This window comes from Epinephelus lanceolatus, chromosome 2 (assembly GCF_041903045.1).
Source record: "Epinephelus lanceolatus isolate andai-2023 chromosome 2, ASM4190304v1, whole genome shotgun sequence".
Lineage (NCBI taxonomy): Eukaryota > Metazoa > Chordata > Actinopteri > Perciformes > Serranidae > Epinephelus > Epinephelus lanceolatus.
Window position 1 is genome coordinate 8,930,248 of NC_135735.1, and position 25,350 is coordinate 8,955,597.

The 25,350-nt window shown below is 41.1% G+C and overlaps 1 protein-coding gene across 25 annotated transcripts in view; it reads right to left on the bottom strand.

Annotated features, from left to right (window-relative positions):
- Positions 1–25,350, bottom strand: part of madd (MAP-kinase activating death domain) — an 81,248-nt gene that overhangs the window by 16,441 nt on the left and 39,457 nt on the right. For 8 of the 25 annotated variants that reach the window (XM_078173539.1, XM_033620896.2, XM_033620796.2 and 5 more), the window contains 17 exons: positions 17,205–17,313; positions 16,913–17,099; positions 16,162–16,312; positions 15,623–15,826; positions 14,257–14,307; positions 11,313–11,416; positions 10,540–10,623; positions 9,000–9,158; positions 7,926–8,046; positions 6,916–6,978; positions 3,222–3,342; positions 3,001–3,106; positions 2,804–2,914; positions 2,614–2,721; positions 2,356–2,520; positions 2,190–2,262; positions 317–423 (listed from right to left, as the gene is read on the bottom strand). In XM_078173539.1, the coding sequence (XP_078029665.1) occupies positions 317–423; positions 2,190–2,262; positions 2,356–2,520; positions 2,614–2,721; positions 2,804–2,914; positions 3,001–3,106; positions 3,222–3,342; positions 6,916–6,978; positions 7,926–8,046; positions 9,000–9,158; positions 10,540–10,623; positions 11,313–11,416; positions 14,257–14,307; positions 15,623–15,826; positions 16,162–16,312; positions 16,913–17,099; positions 17,205–17,313 (2,024 nt within the window). The remainder of the gene's footprint in view (positions 1–316; positions 424–2,189; positions 2,263–2,355; positions 2,521–2,613; positions 2,722–2,803; positions 2,915–3,000; positions 3,107–3,221; positions 3,343–6,915; positions 6,979–7,925; positions 8,047–8,999; positions 9,159–10,539; positions 10,624–11,312; positions 11,417–14,256; positions 14,308–15,622; positions 15,827–16,161; positions 16,313–16,912; positions 17,100–17,204; positions 17,314–25,350) is intronic. The other 17 variants (XM_033620906.2, XM_033620804.2, XM_033620926.2 and 14 more) reach the window with 8 other exon arrangements.

Sequence of the window (25,350 nt, forward strand, 5' to 3'; positions counted from 1 at the left end):
CACACACGCACAAACAAACACAAACTGAAAAAAGCAAATCCAAAAAAGCAAAAGCACAAACAAGAATTCTTCCTCTAAAGGAAACATCAGGTCAGGGCCAATTCAACATGTTAGTCATTTTGAGGAGGATTTATTTTTGTAATGACAATAGAGGAAGACGTCACGAGATGAAAGGAAATGAGGCAAACAGGAGTGATGAGCAGAGAGGTGGACAGAAGGACGGGATGAACTCTGAACCATCATGAGTGAGTTTTTTGTTTTCATGCCCTCGTGTGAGATGAGAAGCAGTTTCTCCGCTGTGGTACGGGCCTCTTACCTGGCTGTGCATGAATTTGAGGTTGATTCCTTCCAGTGTGACCTGCAGCAGTCCACCTTCACCAGTTTTCATGTCCTGGACAGGAAACTCTCCGCCCAGCTCGGGACCTGAGGGGAACAACGCCTGAGTTTAGAGCGAGTGCAGAAAATGAATTCCCCCAAACCCTCAAATCTCAACAGCTGGAAAATAATTAAAACAAAACATAACATACTGCAGGGGTGTAGGGGAGGAATGTAGATTTTTATTTTCATGTCTTAAAAATAATAAAAAAAATAAAACATAACTTTAACAGAATTTTTTAAAAGGAAATCACAACACTGCAGCCACTGCAACACCAGGGGGGGTGATGGTGCCTGTATTCTTCCCAAACTACTTTGTTTTAGTTGGTATGCGTTACATCCTGTAAAGAAATCACTCAAACTGCTTTTTTAAAATTGGCAGTACATCAAAAAATAAAAGTGTAAAAATGTTACATCACTGAAATATTGACCATTTATAGGTGCTGTGTGTAGGAGTTGGGGGATCTATGGACAGAAATAAATATAGTATTCATATTTATTCTTTCATTAGGCCGTGATCACACAGTGTTTTGCAGGTTGCAAAACACAAGGCGCACCATACTGCCTTGTTTTTCTAATGAAAAAACACTTACTGCATCTTTTTATTGTTGCCAGTCAACCTACCCATCATCTCTTTAATCTACCCTTCCCATGTGATCAGTCTACCTTTTTTTAATTGTTTATTTATTTCACAGTGATTAGTATCTAGTTCCTAAAATGTTGAAGCAGAGGGTACTGTCTATAGCTCTGTGCACAGGGAAACGGAGATCTGTGTGGGTACATGAGACCCTAAAAAAGAGGGTCCTAAAAAACAGCTGGTCCAGGAGCTTCTCCTCCATGATAGCTGTTTGTAGGCATATTTTAGGGTGACTCAGGGGCAGTTTGACAACCTGCTGTCTGTCGTTGGGCCCTATAGCTCTGGGTATCCAGCAACTGCTACCACCAGTTTCTCCTCCATTGTTTGCCAACTGTAAACTTGTTTACAGAAAAGGTGACTTGTTTCATCATTAAATCTAAAATTTAAAAGTGGAAGAAAAACAGAGAAAGAAAGAGAGGAGTCCTCTCAGCCAGCCGGTCCTGAGTCCCGAGGCTCACCTCCTCTAACAGCACATCAGGACAGCCCTCACATAATCCAGCCCAACCAATTTATAGCTAAAGCAGAAGAAAACTGCATCAACTATTGGACATCTTCCACAAAAACCCAAAACAAATATTAATGCTATTTGGCCCTAAACAGACAGGACACAATGGCAAACTATCTGACTGCTGTGTCAATCAGAAACTGCGAACGACACTGACTATGTACAGACTCAGTGATCCCAGCCTGGAGACACAGGCAGACCTCAGACACAGGTGGAGACAGAGCAACATCTCCTGATACAATGTCGCACGTATGAAGACATCAGACCAAAGTTCTTCACAAAAATTAGAGTAAAAACGCCAAGATTTGGATTCACTCTCTGACCAGACTAAAATGCAACTTGCAAATCTACTTGGAGAAAACAGCGTCAGCGCCACAGATGCTGCACGACATGTCAGTGCATGTCACAGCCTGAGAGACGACCAACACAGCATACAGTTCATCTCCTCACAGATCACACTCTGCCTTTTATTTACTCCTTCACTTAATTAATTTTTCCTTGTTTTATGTCTGTGATTTTTGTATTATTGATTCTGAATCCAGCGTCTTAAATTGTAATTGTTCTTTGTCAACACAAGTGAAATGTCATGCAAATAAAGCTGGTTGAATTGAATAGAATTGAACTGAGAGCAAAAGAAAGAAGAACAGAAGGAGAGACTATCTGACTCCGTACCTGGTTTGATGCTTTGCTGTCTCGCTGCAGCTCGTTCCATACTGTCTTTAACACAGTAGTAGAGTTCACGACACTGGAACGCATAGAGGAAAGTTATGTGAATTTCTGATGTTTTCCAGCGGTGAATGTAAAATAGCAGGACGCAGAGGGAGACGCAGTGTCTGACCTTTTTGGTATAGAACTTGTTGAGCTGCGTCTCCTGGCCGTTGCGTCTCCACAGACACAGCACCTTGGTCTTGGGGCAGTAAGTCATATTGATGAGCTTCTCGTACCACCAGCGCTCGTACACTGTGCCGATGTTGCTGCGCAGGACTATACAGTCATCACAGACCTGAAACAGTGTTTATAATATCAGTAAAGCATGCTCTCTAAAAGCAGCATCATTTGAGATACCTTGATATTTCATATTACAGACTTTGCGTACCTCCATGAAAAAGATGTCTCCTGTGGTATCAGTGCCAGCATGTACAACAAACGTTTGCTTCTTGATGTGACGGCTTCCACTGGGCCTAATGGGCAGCTCACGGCCATTCTAAAAATAGTGTTCAGTACAAATAATTATAAAGAACAAATAGCAGTCGAATTAGCTGAATTAAAAAAGGACAGCTCCTCACCATGTTGGCCAGTTTGTCCAGTATCTCATTGATCTCTTGGCTGTACGTGAGGCCGATGTGGGACTTCCCCATCAAACGCCTCACTTTCTTCTTGATGTCATTTTTGTTCAACTAAAACAAAAGTATTAAAAAGTTGAAACATCTGGAGGCAGACAAAAAGCCAAACATGGCACAGATCAACAAACAGGCCTCCGAACCTTCAACATGAGCATGTATGCAATCATATTGTGCAGCAGGGTGGCCAGAAGTCTGTCTTCATCGTCCTCTAGGCGCTTGCGGTCGTGCTCTCCCAGAGACAAGTATCTGTGTTGATGAATAAAAGACAGACAACAAAGTATTAATAGTCCAGGTTTCATACATTAGAGCTACAAAGTAAAAAAGTATGGAGACAGTATGAGAAACGTCAGCCATGTTGAACCTTTCGATCATCTCCTGAGGTCCCTGATCCATGCCCATGCCTTCACGCTCCAGCATCACAGCATCCAAGTAGGCGTCCTCCCAGAACTGCAGCTGGTCCCACAAAGTGGAGCGCTCCTTACCTGGACACATGAAGACTGAACGCATGTAGCTCCGAAAGTGTGTCATTGCTACTGATGCATTCAAACACAAGACACACCACATGCAGCTACACAGTTTCTCATACCAGCAGCTTTAAAAGAGAACAACAACACGTTATATCCACGGCCAAGGAACGTTTAATCAGTATCTGTGAACATGAGCTGCTCTCTCTCAAAGCCAGAAACCAGAGAAGTGAGTGTCAAACTTGTGATGTCATAGGGTATAAAGTCTGGAGCTGGTCCACAGACAATGAATGGGAGACTGAGTTTATGGACCCACAGTATGTTTTATCTTCAAACTCAAATGAGCTTCATTCTCTTGTAGCTTTCTCAGTTCTGAAATATGTATCATATAAACTCATTTGTTTGTTATTTGTTTTTAACCGTACATTGTTTAAGTGTACACATTATAGCATTATAGGGTGACACAGGCCAATTGTTTGATATCTGTTTCTTTGTCTTTGAGTTACCATGGTTGTTTAGGGAGGTCCCTTCCTGGTGGAGCAAAATGTGTGGCTGAGGGCTGAGGACTCTAAGGCTGAATCCAAATGTCCACAGAGCCCTCGCAGACTTATTATCATCACGCAAAGTCTGCGAGGGCAGAGAGTGCAAGCAGCTGATAGACAGCCCTCGAGAAACGTTCAGCTATTGCTGCTGTCATATCAATGTCATTTAAGTTGATTAACAGTGCCTACTCATCTGTTCCTGCAGATAACAAGATATAAATCCCATGTATAGCCTTTTTTTGACATCTCTATATAAAGTCTACACGCATTCAAAAACAGACATGTTTGTAAATAAGGACTATAACTCAATAAATTGGACATTACTGACATTAGAAACCTTTTTTTGTTGTTTATCTGACAATCCTTCAGCCTATTATACTGCACAGCCTGATAGGCCGCAATAATAAAATGCATTTTCAGTCCCTCTACAGCTTAGACTTACACATATCCCTGTATCATGATGTGGGAGAATATTATTTCTGGCCGACACAATTCAAGTAGCATTTTAATAGACCTCACTATCAATACCTATTTTACACATTCATAAGGTTTGCAATGAACTGTGAGTTATTAAATCAGTGAGGTCCGCTGAAGTCTGTCCCCCAAGCAAACTCTCTGGAAGTCTGAGGAAGGAACTGAAGCTTTGGAGCCCTAAGGACTCCCTAACTTCCTGGGAACGCGCCTTCAAGTGCGGTGAAGTCTGGAGATTTGGATTCAGCCTTAAATCCTGGAGCCAACTCATTGGCTCAAACCATGTGCTGCCATGTCCGAAGGGGGAATTAGGTTTAGTTAGTTTTGCTTTGTATTCAGTTTTAGCTGCTGTCCATTTTGGTTACCCCTTGTGTATTATTAAGTGTGACCAAGCCACTGTATATGCTCCCTCGTGTAAAATAAACTCAAAATAAACACCCATAGTTTTGTCAACAACTCTGCGTCCTTGTTGCCTCACTGCTTGGTCCCTAACAGTCGTCTTAAAACAGACTTAATACCCCATGACATCACAGAGTTGAGTTTTAGCACTCTAGAGAGTTGTTCATGTTTACTAATATTATTTAACTGTCTTAGACCGTAGGAATAACATGCATGAAATCTGAAAATGGGCGTAGCTCCCCTTTAAATATATTTCTATAACATCAATAAAAGCTGAAGGCCTCAGTCTCTCTGACACTCTGACACACACACACACACACACACACGTGCACACATTATGATCAAAATTACTTGTGTAAATTATTCTAATGAGATAAAATGTTATGGTAAGAATCAGCAATACATCTTAGATATACAACTATTATGTGTTTGTGTTTTTTCATGTTTTCTAAAGCTTGTTTGAAAGTCCCTACATGGTTGCATTAGGTCATGAAGTAATGGTAGTGTAACATTTTCCCTAAGCTCTTTATTTCAGCGGCACACAGTCCTTAGTCATGCATTAAAACAACAGTGAGAGTCACTTAGACCAATTACAGTTACACATAATAACACTTAATGTACGGCAGAGAGGTTTGTGACAAGGCTCACAACTATCAGGTCGAATAAAACCTTTACTTTTGAATCTAGGGATGCACTGAATTATCAGCTGAACATCAGTATCAGACGATATTCATCTTGTTGACTGCCATCGGCCTATCTGCAAATAAGATGACTTTCACCGATGGGTCACATCAATTTTATGAAGGCTAAAAAGCAGGGCTCGAGACTAACGCAGTCCCATCATCCCAGGGACAAACGAAAACAAGTTTGTGATGGACAGAGACCTTCTCCAGGATGCGTTCTGGATATAAGGATGCTTATTATCGATGTGTCAGGAGACACACCCCATTTCTTCCCTGACAATGCTACACTGTCAACAATGATTCCTCATTGACAGGATGAGAGCTAGTTAACATTAGCTGTTAGCAGCCAGGACTAACAGCTAATGGAGGTTGCATTGACTTGCAATATGATGCGTTCGACCTCTATTTGGTATAACGCTATCACAGTGTGTTCAGTGTAGTCTTGTAAAACGTAGTTTTTTGGCAAATAACTTGAATAAATGCAGCTGTTTAAAGGAGAAATTTGTTGATGTTTTCACAGCATGTTTTTCATGTGACACAAGATTATTTTAACAGTTGTTTTATATATTTGTATGAAAGAATTTGTGCTAATTCAAATGTAGTGAAATAAAGTGCTTAATAACTTAATAGTTCAATTGTTTTTTATCGTGTAGCTTTCTTTGTTTCCCTGGCACAAAAGGGGGAATAAATAACAACAAAAACAACTTGGTCAAATTGTTATTTTAAACACCAGTATTGGCTCAAAATTTCACTACAATCCAATGCTGCAGCACTGCACAGAAGTGTGTGATGCCTTCCTGTAATGTTAACAATGAAAATTAAATTTTTCTATTCTTTATTTTTTGTGTATTCCGTTTTAATTGAGAAAAAAGTTGCAAATAACCACATTATTATTGAAAACATGAAATAAAAATGTCTGACAACATTAAGGTTAAAAGAGATAACATTAATATTTCCAGACGCTGCAGTAGAGGAGAAAAAAAATCTACTTATAGTATCAGTAGCTGAGCCGGTTTCATTTTTCCCACCCTGATCACATCTCAGTAACTCACTGGAAATCTTGACATTTCCCAATCTTATTTAGCAGCTGGTGGCTCGTTTGAGTGCGCTCAATTCATAATTACATGTCTGACAGCACTTGAAGGCGACATGCACTCATCCAATATGCAAACCCTTGAAATGTTAAGCTCTTAAGTCAACATGAAAGTTAGTCAGAAAACCGAGTGAAGACGTAGGTGAGCAGAAATAAATGTTAAAAGTTAGAGCAAAAGCATCTTTGATCTCTGTGAGGAAAAGAAACGTGTAGGACTGCTAATATTTTCCACTTCTATCTCAGGCTAATAAAAACACAGATGTGCAGCTCACCAACAGACAGGGAAAAACTCCCATCACATCACACCAGAGATTAAACACAGAACAACGGATAACCCCCAAACACAGACACACAAACACACACCCACACAGGAAAAAGGGCACAGGCAAGAGATTAGCCCTACTTAGAGAAAAGGTTTCCATGGCAGCATCCTCTAGTTGATCCCAAACGGAGCTCTTATCGCGCCCTGGAAGAATTTCCCAGGAGGAGCAGCAGGAGGGAAGAGAAGCAGCGAGAGCAGGAGGGGGTTAGGTGAAGAGGTGAGCAGGTTTAATGACAAAAACACCAGCAGAGCGAGCGGAGAACCACATCCAAGGAACACAAGAAGACATACCACAACCAGTTACTCACTTAAGTAGAAGAGTAAAGTAAACTTGTTACTGTGATTAGTGGTGATGAGGCTGTTTATGATTTGCTTAGTCATCACTAAATGTCAATATTTAAAGACTGCACATTAACCTGAGTCAAATGTGTTTGGATCTTCTGAAGTGGGGCTGTATGAGGTACTTATCCATAGTCAGTGTATTACATACAGTAGATGTTAGTTATACGTGTTAATTACATATCTATAATAATCTAAACCTCTGTCTTTCTCAGATGGCAGCAAATATGTAAAATTGGACATTATGTAGCATAAAGTCACAAACATCAGGCTATAACCTCTCACCCTTTAACAGACGAGTGAACTGTTCCATAAAAGACATTTAATATCACACTACTTCTACATAATCACATGGTGACTTCTGCTTTTTTCTCTCAAAAATAACTCGTACATCAGTTTGTGAAAGTTCACTGTGGTTACATTAATATAGAAACCGATGCAAGAGCTTGCACAAGTAAGTGAAAGGTGATGGAAACAAAACCTCGACTAGCAACACTTTCTTTACATAACAGGAAATACATTTCAGAATTAAAGGTTGTTTGTTTCAGAGGATCTTTGACGGACAACACAAATAACGTTAGTGAAGACATGCACAACAAATAACAGTGACAGAAACTTAAGGGAATAATTAGCAGTGTGTTTTGAAGAACATTAGGAGGAAGTGCTGTCTTACAACATCAGAATAAATGTCAGCTGTTTGACTTGTGTTTGACCTGTGAGAGGAAGTATCCAAACTGGAGAGCAGAACATACCCAGCAGGCCTTCACAGAGGTAAATCCTCATACTGATGTCCTCCATGGGCTGAGCAGGCTGGCTCTTTGCTGTAGCATGTGCATGATCTTTTGCAGTTGGTTTCAGAGTGTGAGTCTTTCCCTGTGGAGACAGGACAAGGTTGAATTTGAGAACCAACAGTGAGTACAATAACCACAAATACAGTCTCATATGTTTTAATCAAGCATCATGTGTACTGTAGACATGCTGACTACAGTAGCTAGCTGCACAAAACACCTTAAGATTTTCCTTAAAGCCCATGTTAATGCTTTCTTAAAACAAAATTAGTTGCACAAAACACATCTTTCCCCTCAAGTTCCCTTTAAATGTCCACTTAAGCATTTAAGGTTTTCTTCTTATCTTGGTCTTATACTTAAGGAATCCCTTAAAGCTAGTTCAATGATTGCACAAAAGTCTTAAGGTATCACAAGCTTGAGCGCAAGCACACAAATGGTTACTTGTAACTTTAGTATTTTACCACTGTAAAACCTTTCAATGCAGTAAATGCCTTAACATTCTCACATGACTAAGAAAACCTTCTAAGGGATTCTGTGCAGTACCCTCAGTCCCTCAGTTTAGGAAAATCCTGAAATCCAGTGCAGATTATCCAGGTCACATACTGTTATCCTACGGTGTCTGGGGAGCAGTGCCACACAGTTGTCTACATAGAAAGACTTTTGTGTGTGTGTTTTGAAATGCAAACAAATGTTTCAAAGTGTGTTGACCAATTAACCACAATTTAAGTTTTAACACACCACAAACTTCCAATTGCTGGCGGTTACATGATTGCTTCATTCTTGGCAAAAGAAAAAATACAGAAACAATTTTCCAGGACATTAAACTTTTTCCTCTCATTTTCAGGTGTTTTTAAGTTGTTAAAACCAGTCTGTGATCTTCCAGTTTTTCTAATGTTCATGGGAACCTTAAAAATCCCATCAACTCATGGCTCCTTCTGTGCAGCTTCTTAAAATTCAAACAGAGTGTGCTGGTGATTAAATTGTCTATTATCTAAAGTAAGAACGGTATAATCTACTTATAGCGAGTGTTACACTTACAAACACTGTGCTGGTGGCTGGATTGGTTTCAATCTCGCTGTCAGAAAGAGTCCCTCTGGACTGAGCTAAATGAGCAGCAGTTCTTCCTCCAAGGCCGTCGCCTGCTGTGCTGCTCAGGTCGCTGTCAGCTCCCAGAGTTTCTCCAGAGCTGTTGCTTATCTAAGGAATAAAACGCCAAGTGTAAGAACAATTCATAATGCACAGATGATTTGGAATCAATCTAAGTAAAAAAATATACAATGCACTTTCTTTCTATCAGCTTGATCCAGTGCTGAGGTTATATAAGTTTTACACTATGTGACATATTCTGACACAAGGCTGCATGATTGAATGCACTGATACCTCATGTCTTGTGCATCTATTTTTACACATTTTGTCTGTATGAACTTTACCAGATGAGAGAGTGAGAAGCAAAACATCATCAATATGTGATTGTGTAAGATTCTTTGTTTTCTCAAGCTGGACATACACTGAATGATTCAAGCCCGTTTTTGACCCGATTTTTGAGCCGCAAGACTTTAGAGTCGGACCAAATATCAGCTTTATTGGGTATCCTTTACTGTACAGTGTACAGTGGGGACTGAGGACTGATCATGGTCCAATCAACCGCTCCCAACCGGCAACAGAACTTTCAGATGAACTTCTGACATCAGTGGGGTGCCCAGTAGCTCAGTAGGTAGGGCAGGCGACGCATGAACAAAGGCAGTGTCCTTGCTGCTCCTTTGCTGCATGTCGTCCCCCCTCTCTCTCCCCTCCTTTAACAATTCAAACTATTGTGTCATTAAATGCAAAAAAAGCCCAATAAAATAATCTAAAAAAAATTTAAAAAAAGAATTTCTGACATCAGAAACTTTGATCAGCCATCATCAGGCTCTCACAGTTGAAGCAGCGTCATGAGTATATTACCCAACGTCAGTGCCTTTTTTCTCACGCATACAGTGTATACGCAACTGTTGGTGCTGCTAACTTGCTGACTTCTGTGTGAGTGTGTGTGTGTGTGTGTGTGTGTGTGAGAAAGAAGAAGTGAGAGAGTGTGGCAGAGGGGGAATCAAAACTTGGATTGACAACAACATTTTTTAAATCGGGGCGCACGGCGATGTCCGTAGGTGTGAATGTGAGTGTGAATGGTTGTCTGTCTCTATGTGTCAGCCCTGTGATAGTCTGGTGACCTGTCCAGGGTGAACCCTGCCTCTCACCCAGTGTCAGCTGGGATAGGCTCCAGCCCCCCCGAATGAGTGAATTCTTGAAATCGAACAATGTATGCCCAGCTTAACAATTCCTCAAAACTCAGCCTGACAAATTTGGTGTTCTACAGCTCTGAACAATGTTTGGCTGCACACCATGAATCTGTAGCGACTAGCACTGGTTGGGCGGTGAAGTTCAAGGGGTTAAAGCTGATTTACAGTTTTCAAAAGGGAGTGGAAAAAAAAAACTTGGGACCAAAACTGTCATCCTAGAATCTACAGTTCACACTGTGAGGTACTGTGTAGCTGAACAGGTAGGAACAAAGAGCATATTATCTGAGTTGGCCGTGCCCTACCACTGTGCTGGCCTCTGAGTCCTGGCTGGTGCTTCTTGTCAGGATCGGTGGCTCCGAGCTCGTTACTGACTCTGTGTCGCTCTTCTGAAAACCCACAGGGAAAAATAGAGAATTCATTGGTACACTTCAGTGGTGGACAGAGAGCTGCACACATTAGCAGTTCAAAGACTGCACAAGAACTCATGGTAAAGGCCGAGAGGCATGTTAAAGGGACAGTTCACCTCAGAATCAAAGGTACATATTTCATCTCTTTTCATATTATGTTGAGAGGTATTCCTTCTGTCGAATATAATTCAACTAGATGGTAATCAGCTAGTGGTGTTGAAGCACTACGCAGAAGGAAGCGTGGATCTACTCATGGACAAGAGGCTTGTGTGGATTAATTAACCAGGTCATGATTTCTGGAAGGAGACACTGTTGAGACATCTAGCTATTATATTGGAGAGAAGGCAGACATCTCTGCGGCCGTTATCTCCAACACTCTGCAACTTAGACCTAAACAATTTAGACTGATAAATAGGACAGGTAAGAGGATAAACATGCATATTTGATTTTAGGATGAACTGTCTTTTTAAAAGTGTAGCCATATAAACCAAACACTGACACTGAAGATCACTCTCAGGCCTGTCTGTTGTGTGCAGCCTTCAGCCTTCAGGGTGTTTGACAGTAACATGTTTGTTTGTTCCGCATGATCACAAAGACAAACAACTGGTAAATCACATCCAAAGTTTTGAAATTTATCTAATGCTCTGCTTGACTACACGACAACAAACCTGCGATCCAGATGTGACGCTGAGGCCACTGTCAGCACTCATCTGTGATTTCTTCTCCTCTGCATCCGTCACTTGGGGGCGCTGCTGCTTCACTCCGTCAGACCCTGCAGGACAGACCGTGACTATGAGCACGTTTTCATGAACAGGACCTCACTATCTTCTTGCCTTACCGAGAGTCGCCTCACTCAAAGCCACCACAGCACAGCAACACTGACGCTACATCCATCTTAAGAGCCAAAGCCTCTGTGTAAACACTGCATTTCACTTGTGACACAGCAAAGCAAACAGGATAACACTACCTTACTCATGTTTGTGAAATGATTTGGAGATTCAGAGCCTTCGGCTGCCTCTAGCTAACAGAACAAGGTGACTATAACACATCTAATCTGAGGTAATAAAACTTTAAATTCATTAAAATGTTTCTTAAATTCCTATATACCACACTGGTGCTTAGCTGAGTAGTAACAGATGAAGGTTTTGAAGACAACACAGAGAAGTTACAAAGGGGCAAGCAGAGAGTGCCATAAAAAATGGGGGGAAAAGTTACAAATGAAAACAAAACTGCAAGAGCGTGACATTACTTCTCAGTCAATGCTGCAAATGTGGCCCAAGTTACAACAGAAAACATCGAACAGACACAGGCAGTTAGGCATGCAGACAAACTGATGGACGGTTAAGGAGACATTTTCTGTTTCAAGTGTGATTCTTGTTCTTCATAACCTCAGTAGACGCAGACATGGTGACAAAAAGATCCTGACACTTGTTTATTTTTCAATTGTTTTTTTTTTTTTTGTGTGTGTGACACTTAACTTTTGCAAACTATTAAATAAAGTTAAAATGTGCCAACGACTGTGGAAGAATATTGGCTGCAAACACACAATTTAGTCACTTGAAACTGGAAAAAAATACAGTTATAAGTGCAGGACACGGCAGCAGGTATTCAGTTCTGCTCATCTTGAAGCATGAAGGAAAAAAAACACTGGAAAACGAAATAACCAGCGACTGTAACATAAAATCCCATATTTTTTGTATGCCAAAGACCCTAAGAAATATATTCACATCAGTAAACATTAATAATTATACTTTAAATGTTGTATACAATTGAATAATGTATCTGCCCAAACAGTAGGCAGTCAGACAAAAAAAAAAGTGTAATAAAAAATTCAGTACTACATTCCCATAAGTTCTGGCTTCTACAGTTCAGTAGTCTATATACCACCTCTGGAGCTACGTCTATTCGGTTCCAGGTCGTTACACATACTGAATTATCGTAGTCTAGCACATATTGTAGAAATACCTGCTGGACAAACTGTCAGGTGCAAGGGATAAAACATACTTAGATTCGCTGCCATCTGAAGCCATGATTAAACACAACATGAAATATTTTTTGGAACTACAACAAGGCTGTAATTTCTCACAGCACCTATCTGTGAGACATTCTGTGACCCTTGTTGTCATATAGCAAATACAGTGTATTTTCCTCTGGAGGATACCGACTCTACATCACATAAAAGATCCGATGTGCAGGAGGCACAAAGCTAGAACATCAGAGTAGGGCTGGGCGATTAATCGATTATAGTTAGGACTGCACCTCACTCCATTTGGCCATTTGTCTTGTGTTGTAAGTCCAGTGCACCACGTACTTTTACAGCGCTGTGCTCAGTGTTGCCAACTTGAGCTTTCAGACCCTCTTCACTTAATTTCTAAGTGAGCAACTAGCAACAAATTTAGCAACTTATTCAGACCATCAGGGAAAAAAGAAAAATCAACTTTCAACTGTGTCGCGAAAGCCTATCAGCAGTGAGATCTGGTTGAGATTGTCTTAATGTTACCAAGAATCATAAATGGAGGACAAATTATTGTCACCATCTGTGGGCACCCAGAGCTCTATGACTCAGTGTTAGTACTGTGCAGACACAATCAAAAGAGGGGTCGGAGATTAGTGGGCGAATCTATAAGACTACAAAGTCCTGAAAATATGTTTTTGTGACTTGCATATGTTGAGTTGCTTCTCAGCAAAATGCTAAGTAATTTAAGTTGGTCTTTGATTGCGGAAAGTAAAGAGTGAAAGAAGTGAAGCAGGAATGCACTGCTCCGGCACCACGAAAATACTGCACTGACTTCCTGTTACATTTAGAATTGATTTTAAGCTCCTCCTACTCGCTCGGGACCGAGCTACATTGCTAACTCCCTTGTTAACTGTTTGCCTCCAAGAACACTGCAATCATCTGCTGCTGGTTTATTGGAGGTTCCCAGCAACAGCCAGAAGATCGGGGATGCAGCCTTTGTCAATTATGCTCCAAAGCTATGGAACACACTACCTACAGATATCAGGGAAGCTAGCTCACTTAATACTTTTAAAAGAAAACTAAAACATATTGGTTCACTTGAGCCTTTAAGTAGCTCTGACTTAGTTGTACTTTACTACGAACCAGTTCAGCCATTCGATGCCATCCCTTGTCAGAAAGGGGAAAAAAATCTGCACTTGCAAAATACTCCAAAAAACACTCAAGGCAAAAAATTGCTGCGTGTTTGGTGCAAAACAACATAAAATAACAAAAGCACTTTTTTTTAAAACATAGTTAAGAATCCACCTACATCCTACACTAGTTTTTTTAAAGTTTAATAAATGCCATAATTAAGCAGCCCTATATCAGAGTATCTTAGAAAGTTTAATTCTCAGCTGAAGTTACCCTGACCGACATCTCATATGCGGGACATCAATCCAATCATGATCTTATAATCTCACGTCGAGACTCCTGTGCCTAAATATTATTTTTCGTTATCCATTCTGACATCCTCATTAGGAGCACTTCCTTTTTATATATTCATGTGCAGAGACACTGGTGAGTTAGAGAAGGTGGAGAGAAGGGGGTGGAAAAAGGTCAACAGCTGAGCACCCCAATCTTTTTTCTTTTTTTTTGGTGTGTGAAAAGTCTCTTACTCTGTGGTTTTTCCATAGCTTTTTGCTTATCCTGGTGCTTGCTCCACAATTCTACCCAAGATGCATTGCAAGCAAGGAGAGAAAGACAGAGAGAGAGTCAGAGAGCTGGTTGAAAAGGCATGTATGGTGGATGAGCATTAAAATCAAAACAAAAACAAAATAAGCATTGAGAATCTGTCATTGTTCAATGGGGGTGTTTTGTAATGTTTGCATGTAGCTGCGCTTCAGTCGGGACAAATGCAAAAAAAAGAAGTATTTTGTTGTCAAGTTGGAGCCACAGTGTGAAACAGCTACTAAGGTAACATTACAACACACCCGGAGCTCCCAGCCCAAAGTCCTGGAGAGCCACACAGTGACGTCAGAATGAACTTGGGCTCTGACCACAGGCCGCACGTTTCATCGACTGCATTTGTCTGGCTCTCCAGAGCAAAGGTGAGAGACAGAGAGAGATGTGTGATTCGGAGAAGAGCGTGGGATGGGGTTGAGAGGCCGACTAGCCAGCAGGTGAAATGGAGCAGTTGCAGAAGCCGGGATGCAAGTCTCACAGCATACTGTAGAATTGAAGGTGCAACTTCTAACAGGAAGAGAAGGGGTGCGGGCAGGATAGGTGTCAGGGTGGTCGACTGAAGGCGTCCCCCGTATACAGACCCAGAATCATTCTCAGAAAATTAAAGAGATTATTAAGGATTTCTAAGTTAGTTGCTTCTTTGTGCGACCAATAGAAAATTTGTCTCTGTACTGGGACTGTTTACTGGGGAGTGTTGCTTCCACCCTCCATGCTGAGAGCAAAGGGAACTGCCATTTTCTACAGCACGCCTCGCAGAAAAACCTGCAGTAAAGGCACAGACGAGCACCGATTTTGACTATCGATGCGCATACCTCTGGTTTCCCTTGTCCGCTACTGCAGATTTAGGTTTCGGAAGACCAAAAGAAAGACATGCATTCAAGGTGCTAAGAGGCTGACAAACAGAAGTCCAGAGGGGAGGCAAACAGGGGCACAAATGTTCAAGGGAGGGGAGACAAACACACGCAGTCCAGGCTGGCACACAGGGAAATATTCCAGACACTTTGTAAAAGTATTTTAACCAGGGCCAAATTCTGAATTTAGATTTAAATATTTTCTCATTTTAAAAATCAAAACCAGACCTAAGGTTATAAGATTACAAGAGTCACTTTTCAGGTCAAAGTGTGTGGAATATCACCTGCAAGATTCTGTCAGGGACAAGTGAAGGAGTCTCTCTTTGAAACGGTTGGAGGAGGAGGGGGAGGGGGACTGTTATTAAGGTTGATGAGCTTGTAGGGGACGGGGGGAGGGGGAGGAGATCTCACAGTGCACATGCAACCGGGGCCGGAGTGGTGTACACACCAATCGAGGCAATAAAGTTCTCCTCGTTCAGACTCCGGGTGTCAAAATGGCGGGCTCCTTTGCCCGTTGGGTGGTGCGGCAGCTGCAGGTGGGGAACGTTCAGAAGGCCCTGAGGCCTGGTCGTCTCCATACGACCAGAAGGACTCTCTTTACTCCCCGGGCTGCCGGCACTGTCTGTGGGGCTTCGCTTGCGTTTTTCTGGGTCTACCAAGTTACCAAAATGAAGGGGCAAAGACAGAGTGCATCAACATGACAGAAAAAGAAAATATGCCGAGGTTTAAGCTGGGAGAGGATTAACAGTATTAGACAAAGAAGGAAAACATTAGATCAGACTTTACAGTTACAGTTAATGTTTAGCATGCAGCCTAAAGCTTAAGATCAACACAGTGCAGAGACATGGACAGGTGTTAGTAGCACAGGCCTGCTGCTGCTGTTAAGCACAAAACGTCTGACACACTTTTAATGATGTACTCTGTATTAATCACACAATCCAGCATGATATGTGTGCATTCCTGTGCTGACCTGTGTACTGGACATACCTTTGGTTTGATAATGTGTGCGCGCTATTTCCAATAAGCTGAAGACGCTGGCCATTCCCCCGAGGCCTGCGTTAGTGTACGAGTGCTCCAGACTGGAGACGGTGCACTTCAAAATGTCCAGCATGCCTTTGTACACCTTTCTGCTCACCTCCTGGAAACACAGAAACAGGACAACAGGAACAATTTGTTAAGTAGGGCCATATGAAGAAAGCTGACTTGACATTTTCTTGAATTTAGTTTTAAGTCGAAGTCCCCCAACACTAAGTTGGTCACTTAACTGTGACCAACTTAGTGTTGTTAATGTTTAGGGTATCAAGTAATGCCTACTATACAGTAGAAGACTTTGAAAAGATTCGGAGACCCTCTTACGTCAAAAGACAATGTGAGTTTTTAGTCACACACAATAAGACTTTACAAAAACTGGGGATCTCGCAGGGTCACGATTTGCAAGACTACAGCCGGACTCCTGAGATTTTTTCTCATTCCACTAAATATTACGCAAAATATGACATTTTAACAATTCTGTCGATTGAAACCTTGATTAAATTAAATCAAATTTGCCTTATAAAAAACACTAAAAAATCATTTTCAAATGAGCCACTGCCAATAAAGACTAAAAATAAATAAAAAAGTAATTACAGCAGTCGTCCAAATGTTTTATTCATGTCTTTTATTCCTGGGCTTGTTGTTAATGATGTGTATTTCCTAGAACATCAGTTCACAGCGTGGAGGGAAAAGAAAAGCATCTCACCACATCACGTATGATCTCCTGTCTGGCATCTTCCTCCGACTGGACAGCTCTGTTCAGCTTACTCAACACGAATACACGAAGCTGCTCGTTCTCCAAAAGGCGGCGCACTTTCTTCATGTTGAGCCAGCCAACTCCCTGACCATCCAGAACACTCTGCACCACCTCCTTCAAGAACTGCTGGTTCTCACTGAATCAGAACGAACACAGTGTCAGTCACGTTAAACAGATACAGCATTAAAACAATAAATACATGTTCTGACAATGCACTCTGGTCTTTGTAAGGATTCGTTACCTGGTGTTGTTGACTCGACCCTGAGGAGAGGGTGACTCTCTCTTCACTGTTGGACTGTGCTTGATTACGGAAGACTTCTGGTCCACAAGTGCTCGAGGTGCACGTGCACCTGGAACAAGAACCAAAACAGTGAGGTGTCTGAACGCCACAGAGCAACATCACCAAAATAACAAAACAAACACTGCAAACTACTGGGTCACTACACAGAAGAGCACTCAGTAGAAGTGGACTGGACACACACAAACGCACCAGGAACTGTAAACCAGGTCAGGAAACATCTTTAGAACTAGTCTCTTTTATTTTAAAGCTACTACATCAAATGGAAAAGAGCCGTTTGCATCACTCTGTGACACCTGGAATCTACTGAAGGTTATCTACTGCTGAACAGACACATTACTGGGGCTGCTAGAGTCTATTATTACAACAAGGGAGGTGAAGGGCAAATCAAACAAGGGACATGACACACACACGCACACACACACACACCACACACACAGGAGTCCAAATGGTGCTCTTGGTGGTGGCATCACACATTAGCAGCATATTGATGTGAGGTCAGACAGAGGATAGTGAGTACAGCAACTACATCAGTGATATCATGCATGAAAGAAAATAAAGAGGTGAGTGGATGGAGAGGAAAATGAGCTACACTACATCGTCACTAGGTGAGTTATTTAACTAAGGCTGCTGCGGTGCTCTGGGATGCCCAGCACCTGCGAGTGAACCACTTATCGGGGTTGGGTCAATCATTTTAGCTTTATATTACAATAAAATCATTACAGAGGCTCAAAACATTTAGGCAAGTCCATTTATTTTCTCACTCAATTGACTCAAACGAATACATATGAGACTTGAGTCTGAACCACTGCAACATTTAATGAAGCTGCTCGTTAATGAGTGTCATATGTTGGTGCAGAAGTGTGTGTTTTTTATGCCTTAGAGACGCTGTGGATTTCTCACACTGCTATTAATAATCTCAAAGATGTTCCAGGATAAGTTAAACTCCCCTGATGTGAATTTTTTCCCTCATATTTAAAGCTGGGCAGACAATGTGTGTTTTTGTCGACTGTGTACTTGTGTTTTCTCACGCTGCATGTTTTAATCAGCGTTTCTGCGGGGCTAGAACCTGCAACTTCTTTGACCAGGGTCGCAACTCTTTAGTTGATAGATTTCAAAGACTTTTAAGCTCTTTCAGTGACAAATTACTTCAACATTAAAGGGTAACTTTGGTATTTTTTCAACCTGGACTCTGTTTTCCCACATGTTTGTGTCTGAGTGACAAATTGGAACAACAATTTTGTTGTGGCAACAGGCTGCAATGTAATCAGTTGGGGCAATTGCGCACCCTAAATGTATGTCCACTAAAAGAGCTTGTTTTTGTCACGGACAGACTCAGATTATTCTTAAGTGTCTAACAACATTAAGGAAAAGATCCTAACAGAGACATACCTAGCGCTAGCTAGCGAGTTCTGTTGGCTTGTTTTAGACAATGGAGGAAGATGATGCGAGTGGTGCATTCAGAAATACTCATTCAGAATGTTGGAGTGCAATCTGGCACAAACTAGACCATTTGTAAATTTACAGCGCTGTCTGAATGTACCGTTCGGTTATCCAGAGCTCTGCATTCTCAGAATGTCAGAGCGCACTCTAGTCACTCTGTCTTTGAAGACGGAACAGCAAGTACACACAGACCAACGGGAACAGACTGGCCGACCCGTATGCTCTCACTCAGTGGATGGATGATGTCACAGGAAGCTTTGTGGTTGACAATTATGCCAATCTTACAAATGAGGACGGCACTTGAACGGTTTCCTCCAGTCTGTTTTGCAATCAAAGCTAACGTTGCGCTTAAAAGTTAGCATTACAGAGAAATCCAATATTCCTCCTAATACCTCCCCAGTTTCTGATGAGGTGGACATAACCCTTAATACACATAACGTTATTCATCCCTACAACAGGAAATACTTTTCCCCTAACCTGATATGAAGTGTGCGTTGCACATGTGAGCATTTTTGATGATAGCCTGTTCTGCCTCAAGCTAATAAAACGAGGTCATTGTGACATCTGCCTTAAAAGGTCTATACTGGACCAATGTAAAAGACTGTTGTTGCAATTAGTCACTTGGGCACAAAAATATGAGAAAATATGGTCCAGGTTGAAAACTACCGAAGTTACCCTTTAAGGATTAATAAGTCACATAAACGCTCATATATATATATATATATATATATATATATATATATATATATATATACATATATATACACACCAGTCTAAAAACATCTAAAAAGTGCAGTCTGTTTAAAGCTTATGACAATCTGCCAAGAATACCTTGCTGAGCAGGCCCTTGGCAAGTTACTACTATAGTAAGCTATATTTTATACAGTACTGTATTATTGTGTATTTTGATTATACACAGTACAGTAGTCTAACTTATTTTCTACAGTAATCTGAAAAGCATTTAAATCAGCTGTGGTGTATTTTAAAATAGTCAATAAAATTCAGTAAATAGCAAAGCTGTCCAATTCATTACTTTATATTTATGAAAAGAAAGAGGGTACTCTGCAAATAAAGAAAACAAATGGTTATAATAATCATCCACTTTTCTTGATCAGTTTGACCAGAACAGAAGTGATTACTATAAGCAGTTTCCACCGTATACAAAAACATAATGTCACAATTTCTTAAAAATTGTTTGTTTTTTAACATGACATTAACATCTAAATACACTGCAAAACGTTGAGAGTTAAACAGCCAACAAAGTTTCATACTCAGAGATTCCAGTCGGCTAAATCAAAGCACTTCCAAGTACTTTCCAGACCTGTGGTAACTCCTCCTCCATTATACGGATCAACTGACTGACCCCAGCGTAAAAAGCGAAGCCCCTCGGGTCAGTGTGGCACATTGACAACTCCAATAAATGTTGACAAAAAGACAGAAGAACAGCTACTTTGTGCAAGTCCACTATGACCAGAAAATAAGGTAAAATTCGCATTAGCCGCAATTTAATATGTGCATGCATCCATTCATGCACACACACACACACACACACACACACAGAAACACTTGTCACTAATATAATAATGCCTCACTACAACTGTTTTCTGAGTTATGAAAGGGGACGTGACAAAATAGTGTGTGTGTCTTTGTCACGTTCACTCTTAGCTAAAGGAAAATAGAGAATGTTGTAATCATTTTTCAGGACATTTTACTTTAATTTTTCATGACTTTTGACTCATGACTGGAGAATTGTTTAACTGTTTTCCAGGTTTTCAAGGATGTGTGGGAACCCTGAGACAATATGGTGACTGTTGTGCAGTGAAGTTCAGTTTCAGATCACAGATATATATCACACACTACATAAAACACTGCATCAGTGATATCAAAACAAGCTCACTACAGTTAGTAAAGGCTCAGCAGCCATGCGGTAAATCAGACCATGTAACTGCTCAAACTGCAAGACAGCCAACCTAAATCTTAGACATGCCGGGAATCCAACCACTCATCCGACAGCTCATTACATAGACAGATTTATCTGACAAGATCTAAAACAGGTTGATTACGATGACAGGCTCCATATAAGATCTTTCAAATTATCGAGGATTAAAATAAACAGAAAAGTCTTCGGGCTTATTTTCATTATTCCCATTGTAGTCCTCGATCATTAAAGTAATTAATTAAACATTGTGAGCTCCCCTGCATGTCAAACATCGGTATAGTGACTGCCCAAGACCCTTTGCACCTGTTGATACAGCTTATTGGTTCAATGATAAAATAAATCCTAACCTGATCAAACTCAATCTCAGGATCCATGGGCTGTCGTTCTGACAACAATAAGCCTTTGGGGGCAACGGCCAATATTTGGAGTTCTGGTGTAGCCAGCCAATATGGGGCCCAAGACTTCCTCTTTTGTGTGCCTGTCATTTTGGCTAATCTCTTTGAGTAGATATCTGTATATGAATGCAGATTAATTAAAAAAAAAAAAAGATTATATGAAGCTAAAATGTCATCAGATGGCGGCTGATGGGTTCCGACACTGCACTTGGGCCCCTGCTTTCCGCCTCTTCATATAGACTGCCTTCCAGCCACTCTGATGTGATTGATCAATACTGCCTGAACGACAAAGGGGCTGAACACATGCCACGTTTTCTGCGCCCTCAAATTCATCGATTTCAATGTAGATGTGCGGCAGGTGCACTCAAGCACCAGAGCGACGGCTGCGCCCTGAGAGAGACAGAATTCAACGTTTGGAACGCAGCAGTGTGTAGCGCATGTCATATGATGAGAAACAACCAGTCACAGCCAACAGATATCTTTCCCTGATTCTGTCGATATCAGTCTGTGATAAATACGGGAAAGTTGATCATTTTGGTGCAGAGCTGCCAGAGCTTTACATCTGTCCCACGGATGATAGCTCCTGGTAGAAGATCAGCTCTGCACTCAGGATTTCAGGTAAGTGCTTGTTAAGGTTGCTTAGCAACTTCAGACGCAACCTGCCGCCACGCTCTTAAAAGCTGGCTCAAAAAAGGCACAAAAGTAGCACCCAGCACCTGACCTCGCATTTTCCAGGCCTTAGTTTCCAGGCTCAGCATGTGTATGGCCCCAAAGTGGAAAGCAGAACTATTTCAACGGCAAAATCTTGTTGCGTCCAGTTGCCTGTAGATTCTATATACATATTCAGATACCTGTTAAGAGTCTCACAAGCCTGAAACTCATATGGTCAGGCCTAATGGGGTTTAGGTTCAGTCAAAGTTGAAAGAAACATGTAAAACAATACACAAAAGATGCGTTCTATCACCACAATATTCTTTCTGCAACCAAAGATCATACACAAATGCAGCATGTTTAAGAGCTGTTTAAATCCTACCAAACTTTGTCAGGTGGCTGAAAATTACAGGTTGTCTGAGCACAGAAATCTGCAGCTCTCCTACCCTACACTGTGATAGGTGCGTGTAGGGAGTACGTCCTGACCTTCACACCACAAATACAAAGACACATCTGACTGTAAGATGAACTCACAATTTCTCCATTTTGTGACTTGTAGACTTTGTTTCTGAGGCATGAAAGGATGAGGGAGGAGCACCCTCCTACAAGCAGAGGACATAAAGCTTTTCTGATCTGACATCTGTCATTACAGCCTGGTGCACTGTCAGTTTTATGTGACAGCAGGGATCTATTGTGTATTATTGTTGCTGCAGTGTCATGGAGACAAGAAATGAGATTTTACTCCCAATACCAAATACTCTGATTGCACAAGCAGAATTTTTGCAGAATGTCTTTGTCTGAAAACCAATAAAGCAAAACAGTTTGAGAGTAAATCATAAAGGTATTGCAACAGAAGCAGCACTTGAAACCTGAAGGCTCTTTATGAGAATGATAAACATTACTGCAGGAAGAAGGTTATGGATTTTGTCCACCATGAATCTGACCTGATATATCTCAGGACAAATGAAAAAGTTTGTTGGGAATAAACAGTTGCAGCACTGGAGTCTCTGGCTGAAGCCTTTCATCAATATTTACGGGAGCAGCCTGCAGCTTTTAACCGTGGCTCTTTACGGAGGATGGAAGAGCCCAGAGGTTTATTAATGGAGGATACTTTGAGGCTGCAGCTCTTTTAAATGATCCTTGACCTTAGGGGTCAAATGATTTGTCCAACAGAGTAACAAGGGAGAGATCGTAGTGAAGCCAATCTGAATCCCAGGTCTAGGCCACTCACATGCAAACGGACAAACAGGTCAGCTTGCAAACAAAGTAAAAGCCTTTACACACTAGGGGTGTTTTTTCTGTGCAAATAATTTGCAAGTCAATGTTTTTTAAACTGTTGTTTTTGTCATAAGTACTTTCACACACAAAATGCGAATATTACGCAGCGAGAAAGCAACATCATTTATTTTTTATCATTTATTGTTATTTTTCAACAACGTTAATTTTTCTGAGCTTTTGCACCACACAAAATGCATCAACCAATCAAGCCGTGCAGAACAAACACCACGCTGCACTGTCACAATAATGGCAGACCTGTTGGTTGTTTGTGTTTCTTGGCGCCCTGTATAATACGACAGGGGACACAAAAATTATAAAGACCATGAACTCAAGGACAATATGTGGAGTAGCATCAACAAACAACACAAAAGCTCTGTAGTTCCAACAAAGACCGCAATCTTTATTATTCCTTTCAGTCTTGACAAAGGTAGTGCATACCTAATCCACTCCGTCAATTCATAACTTTCATAATAAAAGCCCTGGACATATACACTGCATAACCAGAGGGAACTAGGGACTGGGACCAAGAACTGGTTCCAGTTGTGAGGCCGTAACAAATTGCATCAAAATCATATACTGCCAAGCTTATCAATTCCTTTTATTGATGCTGACATATCTCTCTGACAGTTGTCCATTGCCAAACAATAAAGTCAAACTTGATCTACGTTGCTGGAAACTTGCAACAAGAAGGAGTCATGGCGGAGAGGAAGAAATGAGCCAAAGTGTGGCTTCATTTCATAAAGAAAGATGACAACAGTGCCGTTTGTAATGTCTGTAAAATGATCATTTCTAGTAAAGGCGGAAACACCAGCAATACACTAAAACATCATGGGCTTAAAATCAAGGAAAGCCATTTATGTCACACTCTATACAAGAGTGCGACTGCTTTCAAACCGAGCAGCACGTACATTACCGAGGGTAAAGATCCTCTGTATTAACATTAGCACCACGCAGACAGAGTTAGCTCATTTTTTTTCTTTGACTTAGAAAATGAGCGAAGAAAGGTTCTAGGCCTACTGCTCTTACCCACAGGAAATTAATCAGGAACTAATAAGAGAATCGACAAAGACATTAGAGCGATACACATAAACAGTAATGGCATTGGTATCTATCAAATTGGAATAATTCCCATCCCAAAAGGAAACTCAAATTCACTCAGAGAGAATCTATTCAAACCTTTTATTGAACAAGTGTTGCAAATGTCGCAAGTTCGCATCGCTGCCGATGTCAATAGTTTGAATGTAAATGTTAGATGTACCCTAATGTAAATTAGGGTTCTCAATCTTAACCCAAGCCTGACGGGTCCCGGAAAGCCCAACAAGTTAGACCGTTGGGTTGGGTTCAGGCTTCAACTCACACAGGTCAGTTAGGTTCAAGCTGTATTTTTTCGACCCACTGACAACTCTAATGCAAAGGCCTTTAGATCACCAGCATACAAAGTATCACTCTCTTATCAGTGTTAGCTGATTTTAGGCCTGATTTGATCTGGCCAGGTTGAAAATTATAAATAAATCCATCCGACCATCATTCACAGTCATTGTCATAAAGGTGACTGATGATAACATATGGAAGAACTATCACTTGCCATTAATTATCTGGGGGGATTTGAACATTGCAACATATGTGCCATTCAGGATTTTTGACCCCATTCCAAGCACATGTATGACATTTCCCTTGCCTGCATCACCAAATATCCATTTGGATGGTCCATCCATTCTAAAGGTCTCTTCTGAACCAACACCTACACATTTCTGTAAATGAGTATCATCACCCCTGCCCTTATTCTGTGGAGCAGACACAAGTGAAAACTGTTTGGTCATCTTGATGGATAGGACAACATTTACACTGAAACACAAACCTAATTGGAAACCTGCACAAACTAACAAAGAATAACCCGAAAAGCCTTTAGGGAGACAAACCTTGTTACAGGTACTTTTTTCTTTCTTTCTAGACTGACCTACTTTATGAATTGATTTCAGATTTTATGATGGGATTGTCATAAATCATTATAAGACACAGGCAGGGCTGCAGATGGCCCGATGTAGAAGAAAAACTGGTGTGCTGCCATCACAGACGAGGACTGAATGACTACTTCTGGTGATGTGTGCGTGTTTGTTTGGTCAGATGGGTTTCTGATATGCATAGTTACACAGTGACTAGTTTAGGATGCCGAGATGCTACATCGGACGATTCAGCTCACGGTTGTAAAACTTTTGAAAAGAGATATTTCATATTTAGTGCCTGTGTTAATGGTCCTGTGTTTCAGAGCATCACTAATAGTCTGCTTTTTATTTATTGATTGACTGCATTAATAGCCTGGTTTTAAGTTGAGTAACCAAACAGGCTCCTGAGCTCCACTTATGTCCTCTTGGCATATGTGTCC